Genomic DNA, 13,230 nt, shown 5'->3' with positions numbered 1-13,230 from the left:
TATAAAGAACTAAAAGCAGATTTATAACTATTTACGAAAGGTTCGATGCCAGAAAGGGGTTTTTAGTATTATAAAGTATAGGTAATCGCCTGATATCGAGAAACTGTCTCACTTTTATCATGTTTATGTGTGGACCGCGATGAATTAGGATCCTCCAGAGAGATGAATCTCTCGGTCACCATGTGTTTCACACTCGAGCATTTTTACGACGAAAGCCAGTTAGAGAACAGCAGTAAAAACGCAAGACAAGTGACACAATCGTAAGGTTTATGGTTGTCCGCGCCAACATGTACAGTCGCAGCAAATAGACCCACTTTAGCTTTACGGTGTCCTTTCATGCAAAAGCTGTATCAGCTACATCACGTTTTCCATGTTGACTAGAGCAAGTTCGAACGATCATTTATCACTATATATAGTCGAGTCATCGTTTTGACTTCGAAAACTGCCACTAGAGACTTGAAACGACTCCGGAATTGATCGGAAACAGAACTGAGCCTTTTTATAACTTTTTATTCCCTCGTTTCACATTTTCTATAGGCGATTATTAAAAATTTTAACTCCGATATTCTCAAAGTCCTTTTTATCGAGATGGGATAGTTTTTATAATAGATGAAAAAATTCAGCTACCAAACTACGTCTCTTTCACCCGAATTTAACAATAAAATTATATAGCTAGAAGAAAAACTATGGTTAAATTCATCTCTAACTTGGCGTAAGAGTAAGTAAATCATCTCTAACTTGGCGTAAGAGTAAGTAAATCAATACTCCTAGAGCCGAAGAAATATATATATATATATTTTTTTTTTTTAACTCTTTGGATAGCCTAGTGGATAAAGTGTAGTCTACCGCTTTAGTTTTTTTTTATTTTTATTTTAACTCTTTCCTCCCTGTGAGCACTAAGAGGGCTTCTTATCGTAAACCCATTATGGGTTCGGCCAGGCCTACAATGGGGCGGCCGGGTAGTGACGGACGAGGGTCGACATATCCGGTCAGACCACCCCCGAAAAATTCCTGGAATTTTTCGACCGTCCGGATCGATCCCGGGTCCCCCACAGTTGTAGGCTGCCACCTTGACCGCTCGGCCATCAAAATCTACCATTTTAGTGGACTCGGGATAGAAAAGTGTCAAAAAACCTTAGGAATTTTTTGGGATGGTTTGCCCCCTGGATATGTCGGGTTTCCGGTCGCACATTGTGTGATTGGCCGAACCTATGAGGGACTTGATTCTAATAAATGGTTGTCTTAGTACCCACGGGGCAAAAATAATCTAGAATTGGGGTCCACAATGGGACGACTAGATGGAGTATCAGGTCAGATTACCCCCGAAAAATTCCTCGGATTTTGGCCCTTCCGAACTTAGAGAGCCTTTAAATCACACTCAACATAAATTCGGTTAGGCCCACAATTGGAGTAACTGAGTAGTGATGGACGGGGTCAGACATATCCAGCACTGACCACTCCCACAATATTTCTGGTTTCCGACATCCCGATTTGATCCGGGTTTCCCAAAGCAATAGGATGATGCCATAACTGCCTCGGCCGTCCCAGTACTTTGCATTACTTGTTATTAATTAAAATTTTTTATCACCGAAACAGCAATGCCAACTCGGCGCTTAAAAAATTTCAATATTTAAAGGTAATTCAAGTAGTCTACTTAAAGGAAGAGGTTTTCTTACTATGGCGAATTTTAGGAAAATGATTTTGAGTTTTGAGGAGACTGGAACTTGTGCTATAAAACCAAAATGGAGTCGCAAGTCGATTAGATATCTGAAAACGGGAGATGTTGCTACTGCAGTAGTGGAACAGAGAATAGAAAATCCTTACTACAGTAATAGTACACGTGCAATATCACGGCAATTTGACATTCCATATACGACAATGTGGAAAGTTCTGCGAAAAATCTTGTATTTTTATCTATCTATATATGAGGTGACCAGATTTTAAGATAAGTGAAGCGGGACAAAATTGACTGGGGGGTTGTCTTGTTGAAAAAAATTGTTCTAGAGCAACAAAATTTTATCATCAAAGAACGCAAAATTATATTGTATTATATATATATTTTTATTTCAATATAGTATATATATTTGTAAATTATATATATATATTTTACTCTTTCCGCCCTGTGGGCACTAAGAGGGCCTCTTATAGCAGGCCCATTATGGGTTCAGCCAGGTCCACAATGGGGAGACCGGGTGGTGAGGGACGGGGCCCGACATATCCGAACGGACCATCCCCCGAAAAATTCCTGGGGATTCCTTAACCCGTCCGGATTCGTTCCCGGGTCCCTCATCCGGCCGTCATATATATACTATTATAAATCTTTAAAATCTCTTTATTCTTTCGCATATTTCTCACAAGTCAGTTGAGTGAATTTTTTAGTAGATTGCTGTCGTTGTATAAAATGTCATGAAATTTTTCGCAAGAATTTGTTAAATTATATTTCACACATATGGCTTTCAAAGTCTCAACATTTAATTGTGATTTATTAGATGTCCACACTTTATTTACGGTAGAAAAAAACACGTTCATGTAACATGCAACGAACAAAATGTTCGCTTGTTTGGACAGCCTGTGAACACGCGCTGCTCCGTTGCTGCAGCTGCACGCCGCAAACTATTCTCTGTCGGCCTTTGCCACGAATACAAAGGGTTTTGTCGGCGCAACATTCTTTATTTTCGATGCTTACGCACACCTTGGTACTGATACGTTTGATACAAAATTATCTTTACGAAGCTTAAACGTAAGATATAAGTTTTTGACACATAATTGACAAAGCTTAATCTTTCCAAAACTCGGGACTTTTTTAAAACGCCGCGGGATGCGGGACAAATTGTTAAAAAGCGGGACGTCTGGTCACCTTACCTATATAGCATATCCCGTAGTCACGATTTGGTTTTTGGTGATAATGATAAGCGGAAAAAATTTGTCACGACATTCATAACTCGGATGATGGTTGATAATGCATACAGGTAACCCCCGTATAACACGGCACTTCTATAGCACGGATTCACTCTAACACGGTTCGGGAATTGGGTAAAACCCTCGTACAACATAAAATGTAATAAAGGGTGCGTTCTTTTTTATATCTCCGCGTAACTCCGCGCGAGCATTCTAATTGTTTTCGTGGCTACTTTGAATGCTCTTTCAACAAATAATCCATTTAATGGTTAAATTTTACAATTGGGACTCTTCTTTTACCTCTAAAAGCTCATTTTAGAATTATAGATTTCTCCACACGATACTATCGATAGTGCGGGTGCCGCCATCTTTCTTTCACCGTCGTTCTTAAATGCCTACAAACAGCAGCGTACTCCCATTGCAGAGCGACCGCTATTAACGAACGCACCCACAAACTGTTACCAGTTGATGATGCTCAGCTGAGATCATCATATAAAATAAATAATACTCTGGTAAAATATTTACTTAAATAATAAATCAATATTTTACCTATGAAAAAAATGAATAATAAATCCGATTTAAATAAGGATTTAACAACATGTTTTTTAATTTTTGGAACCTAACCCCCTTTTCGCGCTAGTTCTTTGTTTCATATAACACGGATTCGCATAACACGGCAATTTTTTGGAAAGTAACTCCCGTGTTATACGGGGGTTACCTGTAGTTCATACAAATTCTGTGGAGCAATAAGATTCATTTTCATTTACATGATTATGCGAACACTCGACACTGTTATTTATCTGACGAAAATCTACACGTTCACCAACAAATTCCAGTGTTAAGTTCTTTGACGCAAAGTTACGAAGTCAGAAAATTACCGTTGTTATTAGAAAACTGCTATAAAATTCTAACATGGAGCTAATGAATTCGATGTTTTATTTTAAATTTTTAAACAGACGTTTTTAATGTTATTGCAACACGTGCTCATTTGATAAATGTTAATTTTTCGTTCTAATTGCAAATAATTAAATTAATTAGACACTTTATTTAACAGGAATCTTTTTAAAAAATTTTAATATTTTTTATATGTTCCTATTATACACTTCATGAGTACACTATATTCCTATTATATACTTACTCATACATTTCCACTGAATTTTATCAGTAAAATATGAATGATAGAGACTTATAGAAAATATTTACTAAGGTATTAACAGATTTATAGACTAATATAAATGATAATTTTGTTAGCCTTCTACACAATGAAGTACAAAGATTGTTATGGATTAAAGCAATCAGTAGAGAAAATTGGACACCTAGCAAATGCTCAAAACATTGTTCTGCTCATTTTAGTGACAATCAGATTGATAGAACATCAGTAATCTGTGTAAGATTAAGAGAAAATGCTGTATCTAATATTTTTAGTTCATTCCCATCTTATCTGCAAACCTTGAGTATTTTATAATTTTAATTGTATCATATTTACCAATATTAAAATTATTTAATTTCTTATTTGCAGTAAAGATGCACCACAATAAATATAACAAATTATTAGAGATTTGTCAAATAAATAAATGTATTTATCCAGAAAGTTGTTAGGGTTAAATTTGTGAATATATTTGCAGGTACATAAAGAAAATCTCCTCTTAATTGCCACATATTGTTGAGCACTGAAATAGACAAGAAACTGAAGCTAGTAATGAAGCTCACTAAAAATTGAGATTACTTCATTACTAGCTTCATAATCTCACTCTATTCACAAACTAGAGATCTATTCTAAACTATTCACAAACTGAGAAACTTTAGAAAAAGTTAGAGAGCAAATGATTTGAATAAAAAAAAGTATAGGAGAAAGATAAAAAGTTCTTCATCAAAAAATTTATAGACATAAATAAAAAATTTAATATCTTTATTAGAATCATTAACTAAAAAGAAGCCAATTGAAAATGATGATTTAGAAATTTAAACAAAATCAAGTGATTTTGTTTTAAAGGTCAATAAATATATAAATATTATAAGGTCTCTGTAAGTCCACACGAAAAATATTTTTCATGCGGACTTACAGAGACCTTATAATATTTACATATTAACAGCAGTCATAAGAAATTTAATTAAAAGTCAATAAATATACTGTATATAGTGCTGAATAAAATGAATTAAGAAACTAGAGGTCATATTTTTAAAACCTTTGTATGCATTTATTTCAATGTGAAAATTATAATAATTATGGTCAATTTCTTTTCATTTTATTTATTTATATATATTAAAATACAGCTTGCTTAACTTGTGTAATTATGCAAATTCAGTAAAATATACTGTAATTCAGATTATAATAGAGAAAAAGCTTTCAATTTTTTTAATATTTGAAAGCTTTTCAATATTAAAAAATTGGCTATCTGGCTAGTGAATTTTTTTTGGTCATAGTAATATTCATTAAAATAATTGATTTCAAATATGTGTTGTTACTGTACATCACATTTAAATATTAGTTTTCATAATTTAACTGTTTTCGAAATAATTATCACTTTCTTAATATAATAATACTCTCGGTATTAAAATAAAACAAATGAAAAATAATAATTTAAAATTTTTATGTAATTTCTTGACTTTCTGGTAACCCTGTGTTTGTAATATGATCAATTTTTGTTGTTAATAAAGTATCTCCCAAGTATGTAATTTGTTTCCTAAGTAAAATTTCATATTATATTAGGGGCAGTCAAATGAAAACAAGACAGATGGGAAAAAAGTAAGTAAACTGTTTATTATTTCGAAAGTAATTGCCATAACTGTTAATACTGTACATTTATCCCACTGTAAGACAAAACGGTCAATGCCTTCATAGAAAAATGTTTGCAGTTGCCTACGGAACCATGATTGTATCCAGGCATGCACCTTTTTGTCTGAAGCAAATTGATGGCCACGAATGTCTTTCTTCGGGGCTCCAAAAATATGGAAATCGGGACTGTACAGGGGATGTGTATGGACTACACTGCAGAAGTTCAGCAGAATAGTCAAAACAACCTTGGTAACGTGTGGATGAGCATTATCCTGCAACAGAATGATGTCAACATTTCTGGGTGTTTGGAGTGGTTTCAATTTTTGCAAAGTTTCTATGTACCGCTGTGCATTGTGGCGCCGTGTTTCAGAAAGTCAACAAGCAATGGACCTCCATAGTGATGTTGGATGCACACGACTCGCTGACCTCACTTTGAGCACATCTAACAGACAAATGGCACAGCAGTGAATGTTCATGCTGCTCCTTCCTGATTCCCAATAGAGGGCACTTCTATATACACACCTACCTGCATTACCAACTTCTGTGCCACATTTGTTATATAGTCTGTCTCGTTTTCATTTGACTGCCCCTAATAGTTTTTAAGAAAACTTTAAACTTAAAACCAGTTGTTTTATTTTGATTAATTAGATAGCCATTCAAAAGAATGTATTTTCTTTTGTATATATCTGATCTGTTTTAAAATTTTGAAATTTATTCATTAATTACTTCTATTCAGCTGATATCAGTTGATGTTTATTACAACCTCTTATGACAAATCTACTTCATCTGGATATTTGTAATGTCTTATTGCATTCCAATACTATCAATTCCTCTTATTCTCATCTGTCTTGCTTTTGGCACCTAAATAATTTGCTAACCTTGGCTTTTCCTTTACAAAATGATACTTCTGTCAACAAACAAATTATCATTATGATTTACTCCAATAGCTAATAAAAACCGCATACTTACTAAATCAGCTTTTGCTTTTTGTTAACTTGCATTATGAAAATATATGAACATCAGTCAATTTAATAAAATGTCACTGCTGTTCAAAAAATTGGTGTGTTTACAATTTCTGTGTATATCCTGTCTACTTGGACCTTTTATTCAAATATTCTCATCATACTATCAAGTCTTTCATCAATTTATAACTGATTCTATCCCTCTGGTGGTAGGTACGAGTTATCCATTTCATTTGCATAAATTCACAATGTTCAATGATAACTCCAGATATATTTTTCTTCAATATCTGAAGTTAAGACAAAAAAGGCTGACGTTTGATCATTTTTAACTTTGTAAATTTTTACCTATTATTATTCATCTTGTTTAATGAAGATTTTCTTCATTCTGTATAATTCAAAACTCAGAAATTCTTAATAATTTTTTTTATTCAATTATTAAATTTTATATAATTTTTTTGATGTTATTGATTCAATGTTTAAATAAATTATCAGTCAAGAGATATCAAAAAATTTATTTAAAAAAGAAGCTCAATAAAATCAATTATATCACAAAACCAAATAATAAAAATCTGTAAAATAAAAAACAGCATATTAGAAAACTTAAATAAATATCTTAAAGAAAAAAAAATAACATCCCATATATCACACACAGAACAACAAATCAATAATTTTGTTGGAAGACATTTATTCAAAAGAATTATAAATTATTGTAGATGTCGCTTCAATAATGGTATAGAAAATGCAAATGAGCAAGAAGTGAGCAACCAGGCAACTCCATACAATATCATAACAAAAATTGTAGTGGACATCATAATGACATAATGACTGATAGAAATGCCAATATCTAACCAACTTCCACTATCTTGAACAAGAAAAAAGAAGTGCTGCAATATACAAAACAAATTATCATCAATGAAAATTTGATAATAATGTATACTATATATAATTAATGTTTTTATATTTTAATATATAAAATACTTTTGTATTAAATTTTATAAGCACAACATACCAATCCCATAAAATCTGTCATGACAAGAATAACCATCAAAAGTGCTTTAGGTGGAACTTTAACAGAAACTAATATTGCTCTGAAGACACAGCTTACAATAAGGAAAGGAATAAGAATCTGAAAAAGTTTGTTAAAATAAATTATATACAAATAAAATAACTTTCATCTTGTACTCTGTAATAATCATAAGTAATAAATAATATTTAAAACAGACACAGTTTAGTAATACAAATCAATAAAATATACATAATTCAAGTATTTTCATTTTTATTCATGTAAATTATCTTCAGAAGTACAAAATTTAATTGGAAATATATTTAGGTTAATGTTGAAAGAAACTAAGCTTAATGAGCAATTATTTATTGTGACATCAAAACAATGTCAGGCTGCAATTTTTAATCATATTTTTAATTTATTTAATAAATAACATAACCAACACCTTATTATTTGCTGAGGGAGTTTTATTAAAAACAAACGTTTTTAATAAAACTAATATTAAGTAGTGCATCAACTGAAATATGATATGTATTTGATTTAAAGGAAACTTAGTAGCTTCTATTTAGCTATGATAGATCGTATTAATGTTTAGTCTTTGTAGTATACTATTTACTAGCTTACCCGTCACGCATTGCTGCAATCTCAGAAGAAAGGAAATTCAAGCAAACTCTTTATGATAAAATTCAATTTACATTTTATTATTTTTATTGAAACTTATTATTATTATTCATTTTCATCGGGAAAACATTTCAAAGTGTCGTTTCAATTCTATTTATTTATTGGAGTGTTTGTGGATACACGATATTTTTTGTTTTTCCGTCTGGTGCGTACACGAATAAATCGGAAGGTTTTTCGACGCGTGAGCCGGCCACATACAGTTGTCCATGCGAGAAGCACGGATTCTCCAAATTTAGCCCACACACTCGCAGCGATTGTCAGAAGTGCGATATTCCCCATTTTTATATATATTTTTTAATCCTTTATAATTTTAATTATTTAATTGCTCCTTCCTCTCTTCCTTGGCATGTTGTGAAATTTCTGATAGTTGGATAATAAACCGTTTTATTGTAATTTGTCTTTTTAAATTATTAGATGATATTAAAATTTGGAAAAGGGGATCCCTAGATCGGTAAAATAGGCGAATTTCCTTCTACAACTTCGGTTGTTGTTCGGTATACAGTTAAAGTTTTAACAAAGTTCGAGCGAATACGTAATTAGCAAAAAAAAGTTGAAATAAAGTGATTAAACAAAAATTATTACAAATATCGTAAATAACAGTTCACAAATGCATATATAGAGATATTTTTTGAAGGGGGAAATGGTCTTCACAATTTGAAATCGATCGAACACACTGTGCTCGAATGCTCGTGTAAACGCGCGCCATTGTAGGATAAATGTACTATGCCAAAAACCTTTGCGGGAGTGTATTAAAAAACTTTCCGGAGTTTTATGGCAATCGTACTATGCCACAAACCTTCGCCGGAGTATATTAAACAACTTCCCAGAGTTTCATGGCAATCGGATAAACGGTGTGGTAATGCATGAAGGACAGACAGACACACACACACGCACACACATTCATTTTTATATATATAGATTATTAGGTATCGTTTGAAATTTATTTTTTATTCTTATTAATTGATTTGTTATCAGTTTATTGATATTTTTGAATATTTGAACTTATTGTTCCATTTATTATGTATTCCATTTTCGTATGTTCTAGCCTGATGATGATCCGTTAAGTGGATCGAAAACGTTCGTTTTTAATAAAACTCCCTCAGCAAATAATAAGGTGTTGGTTACGTTATTTGTTTATTTTTGCTATTCAATTTATTTAATTTAAAATATATGCTCTCCACCTCAAATTAGTAGTGGCTTGCCTCTGTACATCATACTTTTCCTTTAACAACAGAGTCAGGCCAGTCATCTATATAACACCTTTCAGGGGAAAATTTTTGAATTGATGAAATGACCAGAATATGGTCCCAGAAATCATGTTATCATCTCTCGTCTCTGAGAGACATTGTCTACATCACAAGCCAGTTGCTGATTAGCTAATAATTTGCTTACATCCCAAGAGATCATCACATCTCTGCAAATGTGATTCTGGACAATTTTTTCCCTCGAAGATTCTCTAATTTCCAGAGAAAAGCAGATAGTTGTCTTTTGATCGGTCTTTCATCTGTCGCCTCGATTTCGTTATATCCAATACAGACAACTGGATGCTACTTGTGCTGTACAATCGTATTAGAGAACATTCTCTATCTCGAGAAAGAATATTTTGAAAGAGAAAAATGCTTTTGATTTTTTCCAGTGCTTACTCGGGAACACCACTGATTCCATCATTTTTAATTAGCCTACATCAATTACTAAACTATTGAATACAATGATAATCTTATTTGTCTCTCTAAGTATTTTTCAAAATATTACCATCTAATTTCTCCTTAACTAAGTACATATGCTTTTCTAACTTAACAAATAAAAATTTTAAGAACCTAAGAGACAATTTGACATTACAATCTGTAAAACATTATAAAACAAAAAACATATCTTCATCAAAATTACATGCTTTATTTGAACTCGTGCTTTCCTTAAAATGTGATCTATAATTATGTACTCTGCATTTTCAAAAATTTTACAATTTCATTGGTTAAAATTCTATACCATGTTATGTGTGCAAATAACCTAAATGTGTATAATCAACCTAATAGAATCATGACGTCAACAACAAAGATGAGAAGGTTACAAATGTCCAGAATCGCTGCTGTCTCAGAGAGAAATCTCACCTCTCATTTTGACATCATTCATCTCTGAAAGAAGAGATGAGAGATAAGTGACCAGAATACAGCCCTTGGTTTATATTAGAAGTTTGTATATAGTTAATTGGGTCCTCCTGCCCCTAAAGTTTCCATATCTAGTCTTGTCTTTCATCTGTAACTCCATTCTCAAGATTAAGGAAAGGACAGGCACACAAACAGATAACAGTGGAAATTTATAGGTCTACAATTTTTTCAAATTTCAGCCCAATTAGCTTAGTTTCTTTTCAAATCATCATAATTTCCAGTATATAACTTGCAGATTATCTGTAACTAAAGATCACTTTGAATGAATGTAAAGAATATCATAATGAAATTCTACATTTCTAACTGAAAAAGCCTTTCCCTCTGCAATTAAAGTAATTTGGGATTCAATATCTTCAAATTAATATTTGAAGTTTTTAAAAATATTAACAAAACTAAACATTGTAATGGTTACTTTTATGACTACTATTAAAGATATTATTAGTAAATGTGATCCTGCAAATGGCTTTTAAAATTATATATAACTTTTCTGTTGCTTTGTTTAGAATATTTATTTTTTACTTTATTTTAAATTCAGTTATGTAACTTTTTCCATTTAAACATTTGTTTAAAATTCATATTTTAAATAGTTCAGAATTAATGTTTTAAATAATAATCTGCTACAATGTTCCTGAAAATAGGTGTTTCTCCCTTGAAAATGTTATTCATACTCTGAAGTATTGTTCTATTTATTTAGTTTTAAAAATATCTTTCATTCATTTTAGAGTTAATTCAATTTGTTTTTATTCTTATTACAAATTAGCAGAATATCTTGATTTTCTGTTAATTTGTAATCATACATAATATATACATAAGAATTCTATACTAATCAGTTCAGAGCATTTTTTTTAATACTTGGATTTTTAAATCAATCCTAAGAAACTCAAATGATATCAAAATGTCTTTTTTTCAGGCATGCTTGTAAAAAATGATAAAGATATAGAAGTGTTTCTCAATGGGGGCGATATCACCCCCATGTGGGCGTTTTTCCATGTTGAGGGGCGATTAGTAACAATTTATATTTTGGGGGGCAAAAAACATTTTTCTGGGCGATATATTAAAACATTATATTAAGNAATCCGAATTGGACGTATTTTAAAGCAGACGTATACCGAGGTACCACTGTACTTATATAATAATCAATGAAAATAATACTTCTAATAAAAATAAATATATTTAATTTTAATTTTTTCAACAAATTCTTACTGAAATATATACATTAATTTAAAATTTGAGATTTAAATATAAACAAAATTACATAAAAACAAAAAGATACAAAAAAATAAGATCTTCTAATATCATCTATTCCCATTCTATAAAATAAAGATTCTGTTTGAAAATTTATAGCTGGTACTTCAAATGACACATCTTGAAGCTAAAATGAAAAATTTTAAGTTTTAATTTTTTAATGGCATAAAAATAAGAAAATAATTTAACACAATTTAAATATTTACCCTGTAATGTTTTCCTGACAATAAATGTTCTATATATAACCACAGAAACATTGTGACACATAATCCTAAACAAAATAATGCATCATAACTATTTAAATGCTAAGAAATTTTGTTATTTTAAAATCTTTTCTTGAATTTCTACTTTCTCATGGATATTCTAGAGGCTTAAGGGATTCAAAAGTGTATGACAAACATAGCCCTTCAAATGCATTGTTTCAGCACTAGAAGGCATTAAAGTACTGAAAAAATTATTAAGATGCTGCTCTGCAGCACTGCTAAGTACTGTGGTGTATAGTTTCAATCTTACTACACTTCAAGTTTCTTACCTTCAAAAACCTTATGTTTTTGCTAAAGTGGAAAGAAGCTGAAGGCAGCAAGATTGAGGCTTTTCTGCAGCACTGCTAAGTGGTGCTTAGCAGAATCTTAAGAGGTAGCTAATCTAAACTTTAATGCCTTCTAGTATTAAAACAATGCATTTGAAGAGCTATGTTTATAAGACATTTTTGAATCCCTAGACTTCTAGAAAATACTGTAAAAATATTGCCACTTCATTGTGAAACACCCTGTATAATGACATTTCACACAATAAAGGATACGTTATGGACATCAGCAGATAGAGAGATAAAAATGAAATGGCCACATTTAATAATCTTGTCAATATGGATATAGACAAGTGGTTTCCAAAGTAGGCACTACTGCCCCTGTGGGCATTGAGTAAATCTAGAAAGGTGAAAAGAAGTAAGTGGGTGGCAGAGGGGCACTGAACTATTATGATAGGCAAAGGTTGTGGTCACTGACTCAAAAGGTTGTGTTTCCTTTTTTACTCTTTTAAGATGGGTAAGAAGAAACATTGCTTTTAACTGTTTCCAGATGTGGAGAACAATGTATAGTAAGGACACAAAGTGTGAGGTTCGAAGAAAAATTTTTCTAGGAATATTTCCAAGCCTTTCTCGTGAAAGGGAAAATGGGTTAGGGATATTTGGTATAACTTTATGGAACCAATGGGGTGGTGGCTCAAAAAAAGTTTGGGATCACTGCTATAGACTAATAAATAAAAATACATTTCCAGATTCTGATTTGATAAATTGAATTTGAAGTGTGTCATCATAAAATTATTTGCAACTATATAAATATATAATTTCTACCTTATAAAAATAAAATGTTATATTATAAAATAGTAATTAATAAAGTAAATAAAAAGAATATTTTTTCATTATATATATCTAAAATACAATACATAAAATGTATTGTATTTTAGATATATATAAGGCAGTGCTGTAACTAGTCATTCCTG

At 31.4% G+C, this 13,230-nt stretch overlaps 1 protein-coding gene and 1 long non-coding RNA gene across 2 annotated transcripts in view; both read right to left on the bottom strand.

The window, feature by feature from the left end:
- Positions 1-7,212: 7,212 nt before the first annotated feature.
- The window catches only part of LOC111626311 (GPI ethanolamine phosphate transferase 1-like), a 28,300-nt gene continuing 22,282 nt past the window's right edge, over positions 7,213-13,230 (bottom strand). The window contains exons 16-18 of the mRNA XM_023369633.1: positions 10,615-10,642; positions 7,646-7,804; positions 7,213-7,520 (exon numbers count right to left, since the gene is read on the bottom strand). Of these exons, the coding sequence (XP_023225401.1) occupies positions 7,341-7,520; positions 7,646-7,804; positions 10,615-10,642 (367 nt within the window). The 3' untranslated portion in view covers positions 7,213-7,340. The remainder of the gene's footprint in view (positions 7,521-7,645; positions 7,805-10,614; positions 10,643-13,230) is intronic.
- LOC111626296 lies at positions 11,788-12,525 on the bottom strand. The gene is made up of 2 exons (XR_002756864.1): positions 11,937-12,525; positions 11,788-11,857 (listed from the first exon to the last, which is right to left on the bottom strand). It is a non-coding gene; the product is annotated as an uncharacterized LOC111626296 (long non-coding RNA).

The sequence above is a fragment of the Centruroides sculpturatus genome, unplaced genomic scaffold (assembly GCF_000671375.1).
Source record: "Centruroides sculpturatus isolate CEXI.00-Female unplaced genomic scaffold, Cexi_2.0 scaffold182, whole genome shotgun sequence".
NCBI lineage: Eukaryota > Metazoa > Arthropoda > Arachnida > Scorpiones > Buthidae > Centruroides > Centruroides sculpturatus.
This window is presented reverse-complemented; position numbering and strand designations above follow the sequence as displayed.